The 16528-nt window shown below is 48.4% G+C and overlaps 1 protein-coding gene across 2 annotated transcripts in view; it reads right to left on the minus strand.

Annotated features, from left to right (window-relative positions):
* Positions 1-856: 856 nt before the first annotated feature.
* LOC139275680 (glutathione hydrolase 6-like) overlaps positions 857-16528 on the minus strand; it is a 74718-nt gene continuing 59046 nt past the window's right edge. For both annotated transcript variants that reach the window (XM_070892880.1, XM_070892954.1), the window contains exons 3-4: positions 8252-8365; positions 857-3109 (exon numbers count right to left, since the gene is read on the minus strand). In XM_070892880.1, coding sequence (XP_070748981.1) covers positions 1836-3109; positions 8252-8365 — 1388 coding nt within the window. In that variant the 3' untranslated portion in view covers positions 857-1835. The remainder of the gene's footprint in view (positions 3110-8251; positions 8366-16528) is intronic.

A 16528-nucleotide genomic window follows, 5' to 3' on the forward strand; every position in this document is an offset into this window, starting at 1 on the left:
ACTGGTTGAGCTGGGTGCTCTTTGCCTTTCCATCATTGTTCATAGGTTTATACGTAACCTTTAGGGCTGCTGATCAAGGGCCATGCGGCTCTTTGTCGGCCAGCGTGGACACGATGGGCTGAAATTACCTCCTTCTGCGCTGTAAGTTTCTATGTTTCACCAGAGAGGGCAGATGTGGCCTCGGTTTAATGTCTCAACCGACCGACTCACCACTTAGTCAGTCCTGCACTGGGAGCCTCACTGTAGATTTTGTGCTCAAGTAGCTGGAGTGGGACTGGAATCCACGACCTCCTGATTCAAAGGCCCACCGAGCCACGGCCGACAATCGCTGTCAATAAAGCATTCAATGGCAACAGGTTATCTGACGCTATGGATACAGCTCCAGGGAAACTAGGCTTCAAAAATTGATTTCTTTAAAATGTAAGAGGAAAATAGTAGTGTGATTCTAACTGTTCCGACAAGGAGCGTTGACAGTTTGCCAAAGTGATTAATCGTGCACGTTATATGCTGTTGTTGGCCAATGGCATCATTCGAGGCCATTGAACGGCTCGTGGGAAAAGCAGTTCCTGCTCAACAACACTGAAAAACATACAACACAAATCAATCAGTATTCTGGACTATCAGCATCAAAACAAATTCTGGTACAACAAAAATGTTAGTGCAGCGTCATCTCTCAGAGAGCTTCCAGAGGAAACTTTGACTGAGGCGCCTCTCTCTATCCGCGCTTTAATGCAATCCCATCTCCGCAATGCTCCATAGGAGATGGGATTTGAAAGCAGTCCCGATCAATGCAATTCAATCCCCGGCTCAAGTCCTCCTGGGAAAATCCAATAAGGACGCATTTAAAAGGCCCCAGTGCAAGCTGATCTTCCCACGGGACTCGATGGATACATCGGCAAAAGGCATGACTCCCGCTTAATGGAGTGCAATCGACTCTGTGCAGCCCACCGCTGGGGAAATGCAAAAACATTCAGAGAGGAGAGACCCGTCATCATTAGAAAAAGAAACAGACAGGTTAATGTTTAGGCTGGACACCCTCCGCCAGAATTGGGAACAACATCTGCATTGTCCACTTATGGCATTTTCTGGTTTTATTTCACATTTCCAGCATTTGTGTTTAAAAAATGTATATTTATTTAGTTAAGACTGGATTATTGGATGTAATTGTTGAGATTGTGCGATCAGTAACATCAGTAGGATTTTATCCACAGTGAATAATACATAAGTTAAAAGACAGACTTACATTTACAGAGCACCTTTCATGATCTCGGGACGTCCCAAACCGCTTTACAACCAATGAAGTGCTTTTGAAGTGGAGTCACTGTAGGAAACGTGGCAGCCAATTTGCACACAGCAAGCTCCCAAACAGCAATAAGGTAATAACCAGGTCATCTGTTTTAGTGATGTTGGTTAAGGGTTAAATATTTCCCAGAACACAGGAGAGAACTCTCCTGCTCTTCATCGAATAATGCCACAGGATCTTTTACGTCCACCCACGAGAGCAGACGGGGCCTCGGTTTAACGTTCCTTCCGAAAGACAGCACCTTAGACAGTGCGGCACTCCCTCAGTACTGCACTGGAGTGTCAGCCTGGATCATGTGCTCAAATCTCAGGACTGGGACTTGAACTCACGCCGCAGAGGCGAGAGGGCTACCCACCGAGTCATGGTTGACACCCGGGAGAATAAATATCAGGTAGAGCAGTGGAGATAAAAACTCCCCGTATCATTTAGGAAACCGCTGGATGGCATAACAGGTGAAAAGGGCTAGATGGCGTGACAGGGGAATGGACACTACCCATTCCGGATGAGCCAACAGCCTCCCACCTCCGCGCTATCAATAACCGTTGACATAGGCGCAGGCTTGCGGCTGGCCGAAGGCACTGGTGTGACCCAGGTGGGATTCGACCACCGTGGTGGTCACACCGCCCGCAGTCCCATTGACGAGTTCCAGCTCTGGCTCTTCCCGGCACAGGCGGGTATAAATCTCGGACTCTCTCTGCAGCCCGGAGACACGCTTGCGCAGGGTCCCCCTCCCCCTTCCGACGCTCAGGTAAAAGCGGGGGCCGGAGAGCGCCTCGCCAACCGACTTCTCAAAATAAAGCTTGCTCACAACCACTTGGGCCACGGCAAAGGGAGCGGAGGCCCCCCCTGTACCAGCCACGGCCACCAGGTCGTCCGCGGCTATAGCCCTCAGTATCGCCGGGCAGGCCCAGTAAAGAACACCAGCGTCTGCGTCCCCGGTGAAATCGCTGAGGAAAATGCCGGTGGACGGGGACAGGAACTTTGCCCCAAAGGTGCTGTTCAGGGAGCCAACCATCGTCACAGCATTGCCGGAGGCGTCGATAACCGTGACGTGACTGCCGGCCCGAGCCGTCTTCAGGGAGGGTTTTCCCCTGCCTCGATCCTGGCCGTTCTCGCGGACCATTCCCAGGAAACCCGGGAGACTCCGGTAGACCTGCTGGGCGGCAGACAGAATATCCCGATAAGTGCCGGCCGCATTTTTGGCACCGGAGACGCTGGACAAGGAGAGCCCGAGCTGACCGGCCCGTTTGACGATCTGGACCAGGACGTCGCCGGCGGTGGGCGGCGGAGGGACGTACAGGAAGAAATGGCCAAGCTCGGTCACCAAAGGCTCGACCAGGGCTGCCCGCTGCCTTCTGATGGCCTCTGCGAACACCCGCGGGTCCGGCCCCGCCACATCCCGAGCCAGTAGCCAAGCCAGGGGCTCCGGGAAGGAGGCGTCCTCCATCTCCGCGCTGACCTGCTCGAGAACGTCGGCCAGTTTCCGGTTGGTGGAGTTGGCTCCCGCTCCCTTCAGCGCCCGGCCCTGGTCGCAGAGGAGCGGGCACAGAACGGTCCCCTGCCCCGCCGCCTCTCTCATGGCTCCTGCCAGGATGTGGTCGACGGGGAAGCCTTCCCTCGCCAGCCTCGCCGATCGTCGGCACAGCTCGGCCCAGCCCAAGCTGCCGTACTCGCGGTGCAGCAGTCGGAGGCCCTGAAGGGTCGACGGGACGCCGCAGCTCAGGTTCAGGGACTCCGTCGGAAGGGCGTTCAGGACCTTGGTCGTTCCCGAGGTCTTGTTGTGGAACACGGCTGAGAGAACTCCACCTGCATCAAAAATACAAGAAGTCATAAAACTTAGACTACGTGCGACAAAGGAATCTACAGTACTGAGGGCAGCAGTGGGACGTACACTCGCCTCAGAGTCAGAAGGTTGTGGGTACATGTTTCTATCAAGGGGTATGGTGAGAAAGCAGGAATGGGGTACTGAAGTTGCATGTTCAGCCATGAACTCATTGAATGGCGGTGCAGGCTAGAAGGGCCGAATGGCCTACTCCTGCACCTATTTTCTATGTTTCTACATATCACTCCATGGGCTAGAGCACAAAATCTAGGCTGACACTCCCAATGCGCCGACCTGACGGAGGTGTGGCGTCTTTCGGATGAGACGTTAAACCGAGGCCCCATCTACTCACTCAGGTGGACGTAAAAGATCCCATGTCACTATTTTGAAAAAGAATAGGGGAGTTAGTCCCGGGTGTTCTGGGGCCAATATTAATTCCTCAACCAACATCACTAAAAAACAGATTATGTGCTCATTTATCTCAATGTTGTTTGTGGGAGCTTGCTGTGCACATATTGGCTGCCAGGTTTCCCCACATTGCAATGGTGACTACACTTCAAAAAGTACTTAATTAGCTGCAAAGCACTTTGGGACATCCTAAGGTTGTGAAAGGCACTATGTAAATGCAAGTTTTTTCTTCATCTTTAAGTCAAGTCAGCATAGAATTTGAATAATAGAATGAGGTACCCTGAATTGATACAGACTGCAATCGAACAGAGTTAGGAATTTGAAAACTGGAGGAAGCCATTCAACCCCTCGAGCTGTTTCCACTGTTCAATTAGATCATGGCTGACCAGTTGTACCCCATTTAGGCTTATTTGTTTTATATCCCTTGATATTCTTACCTGACAAAATCTATCGGTCTCAGTCTTGAAAATTTGGGGAGAGTTTTCCAGATTTATACTACCGTGTGTGGAAAAAGTGCTTCCTCCTATATGGAATGAAATCAGGAACCACTTTCAAGATCAGATCAGCCACGATCTTATTGAATGGCAGAGCAGGCTCAAGGGGCCAAATGGCCTGCTCCTGCTCCCATTTCTTAAATTTTTGTGTTTCAGGTGGTTTGGATCTAGAATATTGGACAAAGGAGGCCCTAGAGTTTGCACAGAACCTGGATGTTGCTATCTGTTCACCTTGTAATCCTTGGCGAACAGCAGAAGACCAACAGCTGGATAGGCCACAATTGGTCATGAGGTTGTTGTTTAAACTATGCAAGAGTAGGAACAGACTAGATTGTGAGGCAGTTCCTCCTTTCCCAGAGTACTGAGCCTCTGGAATGTGTTGCAAGATTGGTTCCCAACTGGGGGCACAGATCGCATCACATAGAAGGCAAGTGTCTTTATAGATAACACATGGTCTGTGAGATCTCTTGGACTGGTGTCCCTCACCCGAGGGGGTCGGAGAGCAATTTTCAAGAATATTTTTTCCCTTATTGGCCCAAGGTTATTTCTCAGTTTTTTTTTGCCTCACCCAGGAGAGTGGACCGGGGGTTGGGGGGGGGAGAAAGAGGTGGGGGAGTTCAAACCAAGTGTTTAGTCATGATGCTCTGGCCATCATGGTGTGGGGCAGGCTTGGTGGATCAGCTGAGCTTTTCCTGCTCTTCAATTTCATATGTTCGTATGCAACATATCTGCACAACGATGACAACTTGTATTTACATAACGCCTTTAACATAGTAAAATCTCTCAAGGTGCTTCACGGGAGCATTAGCAAACAAAATGTGACCACGAGCCAGATAAGGCGATTAGAACACGGGCAAGGACAGAGGGAAGAGTAGACTACACGTTGCCCATGGGTTGTGTTTATGAATACCACTGTTCGAAGGAATGTTTTCCTTTCGTACGGAGTCTCAATCTAGCTCCTTAGTGGGTGTGGCTGCCCATTTTATTTATGTTCTCAGGCTGTGGGCAATGCTGCACTTAATGTCCGTCCCTAGGAGGTGCTCCGAGGTGGTGACATCACAGGGCATTGAGAGCCACAAGGAGGCCAGACCAGGTAAGGGTGACATTAGTGAACCAGCTGTGTGTTATTAGAATAATCTAACAGCTATTCTGGTGCTTTAAATGATCCGATTTGTTGAGTTATATTTCACCATTTTCCACGATGGGATTTGGACTCTCGACCCCTGCGTTGCTGGTCCAGTACCAAAAGGTTAACAAATCATTCAATTGATTGCTGTTTGTGGGACGTCACTGATATGGAATGAATGCCATATTAGCCTACATGACAACTGCCACTTCACTCAAAGTATTCGCTCTGTGAAGTGCATTGAGATGTTTCGATGCTAATAATAAAGTTCTCTATAAATACAAGTCTTTTTATTCACCCACTCTCGCTAAAAGGCTGCATTAAATATTGACCTGCTCTTCAAAGAGTGCCGTGAGAGCTATAACATCCGTCTGAATAGTCAGATGGGGCTTTGTTTTAATGTGCAATCCTTTAACAAAGCAGCCCCCCCCGCCCTTAGTGAAGTGTCAGCCTAGATTAGGTGCTGGAGTGGGTCTTGCACGCTCAGCCTCCTGACCCCAGAGGCAAGAGTGCTACTGAATAACACGACCTACTGAACACGGAGGTCGCCCAGTGGTGTAGGCTGAGTGCTTCTGGCCTAATGTGGATGTCTGACTGAAGTGCTGCCTACTCTCGTGGTGCCGTGGACTGCAGCAAGAGTTGTCAACTGTGGAGGTATTCCTGGAGGTTTCACCACATGACCTCCCGCCTCCAACAGCTCTGCCCCAAGTCAAACAGCCATGAACCCATCACCAATATTTTTATAATTAGTAAATGCAAGTGCTAAAAGAAAATTAAACAGAAACTTTTTTTTTCGATGCCCCTATTATTTTTCTCCCAGTGTTGCTCGCAGCAGTGTCCTGGGGGGAGGTTCGCAACCTTAACTGCAATGTTTTTTGCCTGCAGTCTGCAAAGTAGGGCTGCAACACTGCACCGTTTGGCAGACATCCAGCGCATGGAACTGGCTCTTTCGTCGTGGGTCCTTCGAATGGAAATTGCAATGTTACAGCGTCAATTTCTACTCTGCAGGGATTAAAGAGTGGGGGCGAGGGAGGCAGGAGAAGGAGAGCTAACGAATAAAACAGAGGAAATAGGAGTTCAGGGTTTAAAATTAAAAGTTGTAGAATTAAATAGCATTTACAGCACAGAAACAGGCCATTCAGCCCAACAGGTCCATGCCGGTGTTTATGTTCCACACGAGCCTCCTCCTGCCCTACTAGTATAACTATTCCTTTCTCCCTCATATGCTTATCTAGCTTGCCCTTAAACGCATCTATGCTATCCACCTCAACCACCCGCTGTGGTAACAAGTTCTGCATTCTCACCACTCTCTGGGTAAAGAAGTTTCACCTGAATTCCCTATTGGATTTTGTCAGTATCTTGCATTTATGGCCCCTGGTTTTGGTCTCATTTCATTATCTTAAAGACCTCATTCAGGTCACCTCTCAGTCTTTTCCTTTCTAGGCACTCTGGTTAAATTTATAGTGTTTTATAAGAGCCTATACTGACCATGAAAGTCATTGATTCACAATTACTAGTACGTCAATAAATACTCAGTTGCTGGAAGTGTTTGGAGTCTGGCTTCACAGTGAAATTGGATCGTTAAATCAGCCGCGTTTCAATGAAGTTGAATGGGCAAGTCCCACAGCTGATCCCGAGGCATCTTTCTCCCCTCCACTTTCTCCCCTCCGCAAGGCCTCATTCACACAAACGGCCTTTTGAATTGGGCAATGTTCAACTGTGAGCTTTGACTGGGGGGGGAGGTGGGGGGGAAAGAGATGGGCTTTTCGACCATAGGGGCCATCACAGCCAAGCCCGATCCCGTGTTCACCTACACACAGACACCCCAAACTGTCCCAAATACCCCTAACACATTCACGCACCCCCCCCCCACAAAACTAACCGATCCCCCCCCCAAAGACACACCCACACTGCCCCGCACCCACACACACATACCTAACACAACCACGCACCCCCCCCACAAAACCAACCAATCCCCCCCCACCCCACAGACATATTCACCCACCCCCCACACACACCTGCCCATTCCATTCACGCAGCAGAGACCTCTGGACAATAATCGAGAACTAGCCAATTTTGCCTCGCTAACTCAGAGGTGCTGAGGCCAAATTTAATGCCTCTTACTGCCACCCTGGATGAGATTAGCTCGACCTGGGGTCTTCTGGTTTGGTACAGAGCCGCTAATCACTGGACAGATACGTTGAGGCATTAGGCTTCTTGAAAACTCCCTGGTCAAACTACAGACAATAAGCATCTCTGGTGTCCACCCCATTGCTCCCTCCCCATGAGGAGGGCTAACAAGGCAAGGGAATACAAGTGTAGAGGAACAAAAGGACCTTGGAGTGCCTGTCCACAGGTCCCTGAAGGTAGCAGGCCAGGTAGATAAGGTGGTTAAGAAGGCATGCGGAATACTTGCTTTATTAGCCAAGGCATGGAATACAAGAGCAGGGGGGAGCTTATGTTTGAACTGCACAAAACACTAGTTAGGCCATAGCTAGAGTACTGCGTGCAGTTCTGGTCACCACATTACAGGAAAAATGTGATTGCACTAGAGAGGGTACAGAGGAGATTTACGAGGATTTTGTCTGGACTGGAGAATTTTAGCTATGAGGAAAGATGGGATGGGCTGGGTTTGTTTTCTTTGGAACAGAGGAGGCTGAGGAGAGACCTTATTGAGGTTTTTTAAAATTATGAGGGGCCAGGATTGAGTAGATAGGAAGGCCTATTTCCCTTAGCAGAGAGGTCAACAACCAGGGAGCACAGATTTAAAGTAATTGGTACGCGGTTTGGCGGGGATTTGAGGGGAAATGTTTTCACCCAGAGGGCGGTGGGGTTCTGGAACTCCCTGCTTGAAAGGGTGGTAAAGGCAGAAACCCTCACCACATTTAAAAAGTACTTGGATCTGCAACTGAAGTGCCGTAACCTGCAGGGCTACGAACCAAGAGCTGGACAGTGGGATTAGGCTGGATCGCTCTTTGTCGGCCGACGTGGACACGATGGGCTGAAATGGCCGCCTTCCATGCTGTAAATTTCTATGATTCCATACCCGAGTTCAAATTATAAGCTGCAAAATGGGCACTATGGGTTGCATCACCTACCTATTCCAGTGCTGTGAGGATGCACCACTCCCAAACAGAGCATCGCTGCAACTCCAGCATCTACCGCAGTCCCACCTTTCGTCAAGATCTCCTTCGCAAAGCCGGAGCAGATCTCTTAACGGCACAGGAAAGAAACGGTTTGCATTAGATCACTCGTGTGTACATTCCTGAGCATTCCAAGAGTAGCCACTATCGGCAGCTTAGAATTTATCGCATGGACACGGGACAATAAACAGAGGAAGCTAGCATGCCGTGATTACAAGTAATAACTAGACAACTACAAAACTAATTAATGGAGCATAATAGGGTTTGCCAAACCGTCTGGAGTGCCCTGGAGTCTCCATGAATTTAAGATTCATCTCCAGGGCATAGCTACAAGCAACACCGGGAGGAAAATCACTGGGGACTTTTTTTTAAAAAAAAGTGTATTTGTTAAATTCGTTTTAAAAATATTGGAGAAGGATAAAAAAAAAGGCCTTTTAACTGGGCGGGGTGGTTGAATGTTATGTGATGAAACCTACAGCGCAGTGTTGGCAAATCCTAGATCATAAGGAATAATGGATACCTAGGAGCAAGTTACAGGCTAGAATCCGGTGGAGAGGTTCAGGCAGTGTCGTAATCTTCCAGGGTTTTTTGGCTCAAGGTTTCGCTCAGATTCTGAGCTCGGATCTAAATGTCAGCTTCAGGGCCTCTCCGACCTCCATCGATCCCGTAGGATTGGATGCGTCGCTGACCTTTGCACTGCATTAAAGTGCTGGGGGTAAACAGCTGGAATTGGATTCCCCTACACTGGATCGATCACTGTGCAGCATTTAATTGACTCCCGAATGGGCAGCAGCATGACATTAGCGATAATAGAGGATGCTAGTGGACCTCAAGCAGACTCTCAGACACATCCCAACTCATTAGCTATCTGGTGACTCATTTGTCATCATCGGAGGACATCTCCACAGCCTCGTTCTTCCCATCCTCTTAAGAATAACAAGCTTATTAAAAACCAAGCTTGGCATTATTAAACCACTACCTCCTGATTTATTGGATATCCTCTTACAATTATTTTTATTCCAGCCTGCGCTACAGGCTTTGGCCCTTCACTTAGGCTTTTCAGAAAAGACAATCTGTGAAAGTATTCCTTAAACAAACGTACTCGTTAAAAAAAAAAAGTATTACATAAAGGATTTCCTGTCACTTACTTTTTCTGGACTTTCACCTTTGAAAGTTTTTCCCAAGAGCTCAAACTTGGTTGATGACTGCGATTATGCCCGGTGACTTTTGTGTATAACCCTCACACTTTCTCAGCTGACACTCCCAGTGAGGGAGTGCTGTCTTTCGGCTGAGATATTCTGCGGCGATATTCAATACTATCCAGGCCAAAGCCGCCCACTTGATTGGCCACCCCATCCACCACCTCCAACACTCACTCCCTCCACCACCGGTGCACCGTGGCTGCAGTGTGCACCATCTACAAGATGCACCGCAGCAACTCGCCAAGGCTTCTTTGGCAGCACCTCCCAAACCCGCGACCTCCACCACCTAGAAGGACAAGGGCAGCAGGCGCGTGGGAACACCACCACCTCCACATTCCCCTCCAAGTCACACACCACCCTGACTTGGAAATATATCACTGTTCCTTCATCGTCGTTGGGTCAAAATCTTGGAACTCCCTCCCTGACAGCACTGTGGGAGCATCTCCTCCACACGGACTGCAGCGGTTCAAGAAGGCAGCTCACCACCGCCCTCTCATGGGCAATTTGGGATGGGCAATAAATACCAGCCTTGCCAGAATGAATAAATATTGGGGGACTTGTCTGCCCCTTCAGGTGGACATAAATGATCCCAGGATATTATTTCGAAAAAGAGCAGAGAAGTTCAAAATCCGTGTCCAGGCCAGTATTTATCCATCAACCAACATTACTAAAAGACAGATAGATCCTCATTATCGCACTGCTGTTTGTGGGAGCTTGCTAAGTGCAATATGGCTGTCACTTTTCCCAAATTACAACAGTGACTACATTTCAAAGTACTTCATTGGCTGTAAAGAGTTTTGGGACTTCCTGAGGTTGTGAAAAGAGCTATGCAAATGTGCAAGTTCATTCTTTCTTATTGCCATCGAAACTCTTAACGTACTCTCACCCCACCCCCACGAACACGAACGTCTTGAGCAGCTCATGGACAAAGTCCCAATCTCCCAACACCAGCCTCGACAGACTCCACTGTGTCTCTCGATTTTAAGCTCATCTTTGTTTTCTAATCTCTCCGTGGCCTTTGCCCTTTCCTACTCGAGTGAGCTCTCTCGGCCATGCCTTCTGGTTAGGGCATTCCTCACCATGTCAGCACATAGAAACATAGAAAATAGGTGCAGGAGTAGGCCATTCGGCACTTTGAGCCTGCACCACCATTCAATAAGATCATGGCTGATCACTCACCTCAGTACTCCTTTCCTGCTTTCTCTCCATACCCCTTGATCCCTTTAGCCATAAGGGCCATATCTAACTCCCTCTTGAATATATCCAATGAACTGGCATCAACAACTCTCTGCGGCTGGGAATGTCACAGGTTAACAACTCTCTGAGTGAAGAAGTTTCTCCTCATCTCAGTCCTAAATGGCCTGCCCCTTATCCCAAGACTGTGTCCCCTGGTTCTGGACTTCCCCAACATTGGGATTAATCTACCCACATCTAACCTGTCCCCTCCCGTCAGAATCTTGCATGGTTCTATGAGATCCCCTCTCATCCTTCGAAACTCCAATGTATAAAGGCCCAGTTGATCCAGTCTCTCCTCATAGGTCAGTCCAGCCATCCCAGGAATCAGTCTGGTGAACCTTCGCTGCACTCCCTCAATAGCAAGAACATCCTTCCTCGGATTAGGAGACCAAAACTGAACACAATATTCCAGGTGAGGCCTCACCAAGGCCCTATACAACTGCAGTAAGACCTCCCTGTTCCTATACTCAAATCCCCTAGTTATGGAGGCCAACATACCATTTGCCTTCTTTACTGCCTGCTGTACCTGCATGCCAATTTTCAATGACTGGCCATGACACCCAGGTCTCGTTGCACCTCCCCTTTTCCTAATCTGCCACCATTCAGATAATATTCTGTCTTTGCGTTTTTGCCCCCAAAGTGGATAACCTCACATTTATCCACATTATACTGCATCTGCCATGCCTTTGCCCACTCACCTAACTTGTCTAAGTCACCCTGCAGCCTCTTGGCGTCCCCCTCACAGCTCACACCGCCACCCAGTTTCATGTCATCTGCAAACTTGGAGATATTACACTCAATTCCTTCATCCAAATCATTGATGTATATTGTAAAGAGCTGGGGTCCCAGCACTGAGCCCTGCGGCACTCCACTAGTCACTGCCTGCCATTCTGAAAAGGACCCGTTTATCCCGACTCTTTGCTTCCTGTCTGCCAACCAGTTCTCTATCCATGTCAGTATATTATCCCCAATACCATGTGCTTTGATTTTGCACACCGATCTCTTGTGTGGGACCTTGTCAAAAGCCTTTTGAAAGTCCAAATACACCACATCCACTGGTTCTCCCTTGTCCACTCTACTAGTTACATCCTCAAAAAATTCCAGAAGATTTGTCAAGCATGATTTCCCTTTCATAAATCCATGCTGACTTGGACCGATCCCGTCACTGCTTTCCAAATGCGCTGCTATTTCATCTTTAATAATTGATTCCAACATTTTCCCCACTACTGATGTCAGGCTAACCGGTCTATAATTACCCGTTTTCTCTCTCCCTCCCTTTTTAAAAAGTGGTGTTACATTAGCTACCCTCCAGTCCATAGGAACTGATCCCGAGTCGATAGACTGTTGGAAAATGATCACCAATGCATCCACTATTTCTAGGGCCACTTCCTAAAGTACTCTGGGATTGCAGACCATCAGGCCCCGGGGATTTATCAGCCTTCAATCCCATCAATTTCCCGAACACAATTTCCCATCTAATAAGGATTTCCTTCAGTTCCTCCTTCTCACTAGAACCTCGGTCCCTAGTACTTCTGGAAGGTTATTTGTGTCTTACTTCGTGAAGACAGAACCAAAGTATTGGTTCAATTGGTCTGCCATCTCTTTGTTCCCCATTAAAAATTCACCTGAATCCGACTGCAAGGGACCTACGTTTGTCTTAACTAATCTTTTTCTCTTCACATATCTATAGAAGCTTTTGCAGTCAGTTTTTATGTTCCCGGCAAGCTTCTTCTAGTACTCTATTTTCCCCCTCTTAATTAAACCCTTTGTCCTCCTCTGCTGAATTCGAAACTTCTCCCAGTACTCAGGTTTGCTGCTTTTTCTGGCCAATTTATATGCCTCTTCCTTGGATTTAACACTATCCTTAATTTCCCTTGTTAGCCACGATTGAGCCACCTTCCCCTTTTTATTTTTACTCCAGGCAGGGATGTACAATTGCTGAACTTCATCCATGTGATCTTTAAATATTTGCCATTGCCTATCCACCATCAACCCTTTAAGTATCATTTGCCAGTCTATTCTAGCCAATTCACACCTCAAACCATCGAAGTTACCTTTCCTTAAGTTCAGGATCCTTGTTTCTGAATTAACTGTGTCACTCTCCATCCTAATAAAGAATTCTACCATGTTATGGTCACTCTTCCCCAAGGGGTCTCGCACAACAAGATTGCTAATGAGTCCTTTCTCATTACACATCACACAGTCTAGGATGGCCAGCTTCCTGGTTGGTTCCTCGACATATTGGTCCAGAAAACCATCCCTAATACACACCAGGAAATCTTCCTCCACCGCATTGCTACCAGTTTGGTTAGCCCAATCAATATGTAGATTAAAATCACTCATGATAACTGCTGCACCTTTATTGCATGCATCCCTAACTTCTTGTTTGATGCTGTCCCCAAACTTACTAGCACTGTTTGATGGTCTGTACACAACTCCCATTCGCGTTTTCTGCCCCTTGGTATTTCGCAGCTCGACCCATACAGATTCCACATCATCCAAGCTAATGTCCTTCCTTACTATTGCATTAATTTCCTCTTTAACCAGCAATGCCACCCCGCCTCCTTTTCCTTTCTGTCTATCCTTCCTAAATGTTGAATACCCCTGGATGTTGAGTACCCAGCCTTGGTCACCCTGGAGCCATTACCCCGTGATGCCAATTACATCATACCCGTTAACTGCTATCTGCGCAATTAATTTGTCCACCTTATTCCGAATACTCCTCGCATTGAGGCACAGAGTCTTCAGGCTTGTCTTTCTAACACACTTTGCCCCTTTAGAATTTTGCTGTAATGAGTCTCTTTTTGCTTTTTGCCTTTGGTTTCTCTGCCTTCCACTTTTACTTTCCTTCTTTCTATCTTTTGCTTCTGCCCCCATTCTACTTCCCTCTGTCTCCCTGCATAGGTTCCTATCCCCCTGCCATATTAGTTTAACTCCTCCCCAACAGCACGAGCAAACACTCCCCCTCGGACATTGATTCCGGTCCTGCCCAGGGTGCAGGCCGTCCGATTTGTACTGGTCCCATCTCCCCCAGAACCGGATCCAATGTCCCAGGAATTTGAATCTCTCCCTGCTGTACCACTCCTCAAGCCACGTATTCATCTGAGCTATTCTGCGATTGCTACTCTGACTAGCACGTGGCACTGGTAGCAATCCTGAGATTACTACTTTTGAGGTCCTACTTTTTAATTTAGCTCCTAGCTCCCTAAATTCATCTTGTAGGACCTCATGCTGGTTTTTACCTATATCATTGGTACCTATATGCACCACGACAACTGGCTGTTCACCCTCCCTTTTCAGAATGCCCTGCACCCGCTCCGAGACATCCTTGACCCTTGCAACAGGGAGGCAACATTCCATCCTGGAGTCTCGGTTGTGGCCGCAGAAACGTCTATCTATTCCCCTTACAATCAAATCCCCTATCACTACAGCTCTTCCACTCTTTTCCCTGCCACTACGCTCTTGCCTACTGCTCCCCCCCAACTCCCCTCTTCCCCCTCCCCCCTACCCCCACAGAACTCTTTCCCCAAGATTTTCCTGCCTTGTCACTCATTCACCAGCTCCATGCTCCCCCTGTAAACTATTTACCTGCTTTCTTTCCCAGGGGATCTCTCCGGCAGTTTAATAGTCTTATGAGTTTAATCTACTCACATTCAAAAATGATGGGACAGGAAAATTCCCAATTGGTCAATCGATCCAGCCCAATAACATCATGGTGCAACTAAGCATCCCTTCACTGATCCCCACCCTCTCTCACGAAATCTCCTGGACAGGCAAGAAAGAGAGAGAGAGAGAGAGAGAGAGAGAGAGAGAGGGGAAAGGAAAGGAAGAAAGAAAAGAAAAGAAAGGAAGCTAACTCCCTTGCCTTTCTTCGAAATAGTGTCATGGAATCTTTTACAGCCACCTGAGGGGGCAGACGGAGCCTCAGTTTAACGACTCATCCGAAAGATGGCAGCTCCAAAAGTGCAGTGCTCCCTCAGTACTGCACTGGAGTGTCAGCCTAGATTTGTGGGCTCAAGTTCCTGGAGTAGGACTTGAACCCACAACCTCCTGACTCAGAGGCCAGCGTGCTACCCAGTGAACCACAGCTGACACTAATTGAGGGGGAAAAAATCTGGGAACTTCCACTCTGACCTCCAAAGGCAATGGAACAGAGTGCTAGAAGACCACAGCGACCAATGGCCCACCTACCTCTTGTCATCATCATAGGCAGTCCCTCGGAATCGAGGAGGACCTGCTTCCACTCCCAAAGTGAGTTCTTTGATGGCTGAACAGTCCGATACGAGAGCCACAGACCCTGTCACAGGTGGGACAGACATTCGTCGGGGGAAGGGGTCGGTGGGGCTGTTTTGCCGCGCGCTCCTTCCGCTGCCTGCGCCTGGCCTCTTCATGCTCCTTGCGTCGAGACTCAGAGCTCAACGCCCTCCCGGATGGACTTTCTCCACCTCGGGCGTTCTGCGGCCAGGGTCTCCCAAGTGTCAGTGGTGATGTCGCACTTTACCAGGGAGGCTTTGAGGGTGTCCTTATAACGTTATCGCTGTCCTCCTTTGGCTCGTTTACCATGAAGGAGCTCCACATAAAGCATTTGCTTAGGGAGTCTCGTATCTGGCATGCCCAGCGAAGCTGATCGAGTGTGGTCAGTGCTTCAATGCTGGGGATGTTAGCCTGGTCGAGGACACTGATGTTTGTGCGCCTGTCCTCCCAGGAGATTTTCAGGATCTTGCGGAGACATTGTTGGTGATATATCTCCAGCGACTTGAGGTGCCTTCTGTACATCGTCCATGCCCCAGACCCATAGAGGAGGGCGGGTATTACTACAGCCCTGTAGACCATGAATTTGGTGGTAGATTTGAGGGCCTGGTCTTCAAACACTCTTTTCCTCAGACGGCCGAATGCTGCGCTGGCGCACTGGAGGCGATGCTGAATCTCCGCATCAATGTCTACCTTTGTTGATAAGAGGCTCCCAAGATATGGGAAATGGCCCACGTTATGGGAGATGGCCCACGTTGTCCAGGGCCGCGGCATGGATTTTGATGATTGGAGGGCAGTGCTGTGCGGCGGTGACAGGCTGGTGAAGGACCTTTGTATGCAGAGATCAGCCACACCCAGCAAAGCTCCCAGCTTCCTAATTAACATTCAATGCACGAACCAGCAACTCGCTCTGAAGCTCGATGTCCCTCTACAATAAGAGCTACCTCCTGATATCTAACCTAGTTCGATGCTTATGACGCCTGGTCCTCCCTAAACCTATCCAAGTCAAATAGTCTAGCCACATGGCCAGAGCCTAATCCTTTCACCATTTTAAAGACCTCAATCAAATCTCCCCAAAGTCTACGCCTTTTGAGACTCAGCTCTCTGAACCTATGGTGGTAACTCATAGAATCATAGAAATTTACATCACGGAAGGAGACCATTTTGGCCCATTGTGTCCGCGTCAGCCGACAAAGAGCAATCCAGCCTAATCACACTTTCCAGCTCTTGGTCCGTAGGTTACGATACTTCAAGTGCATATCCAAGTACTTTTTAAATCTAGTGAGGGTTTCTTCCTCCACTATCCTTTCAGGCAGAGAGATCCAGACCCCCACCACACTCTGGGTGAAAAAGCTTCCCCTCAAATCCCTACCAATTATTTTACATTTATGCCCCCTGGTTGTTGACCCCACTGCTGAGGGAAAAAGGACCTTCCTATCCACTCTACCTACGCCCCTCATAGTTTTCTGCGCCTCAATAAGGTCTCCCCTCAGTCTCCTATGTTCCAAAGAAAACAAACCTAGCCTATCCAATCTTTCCTCAT

This window comes from Pristiophorus japonicus, chromosome 1 (genome assembly GCF_044704955.1).
Source record: "Pristiophorus japonicus isolate sPriJap1 chromosome 1, sPriJap1.hap1, whole genome shotgun sequence".
Classification (NCBI taxonomy): Eukaryota; Metazoa; Chordata; class Chondrichthyes; family Pristiophoridae; genus Pristiophorus; species Pristiophorus japonicus.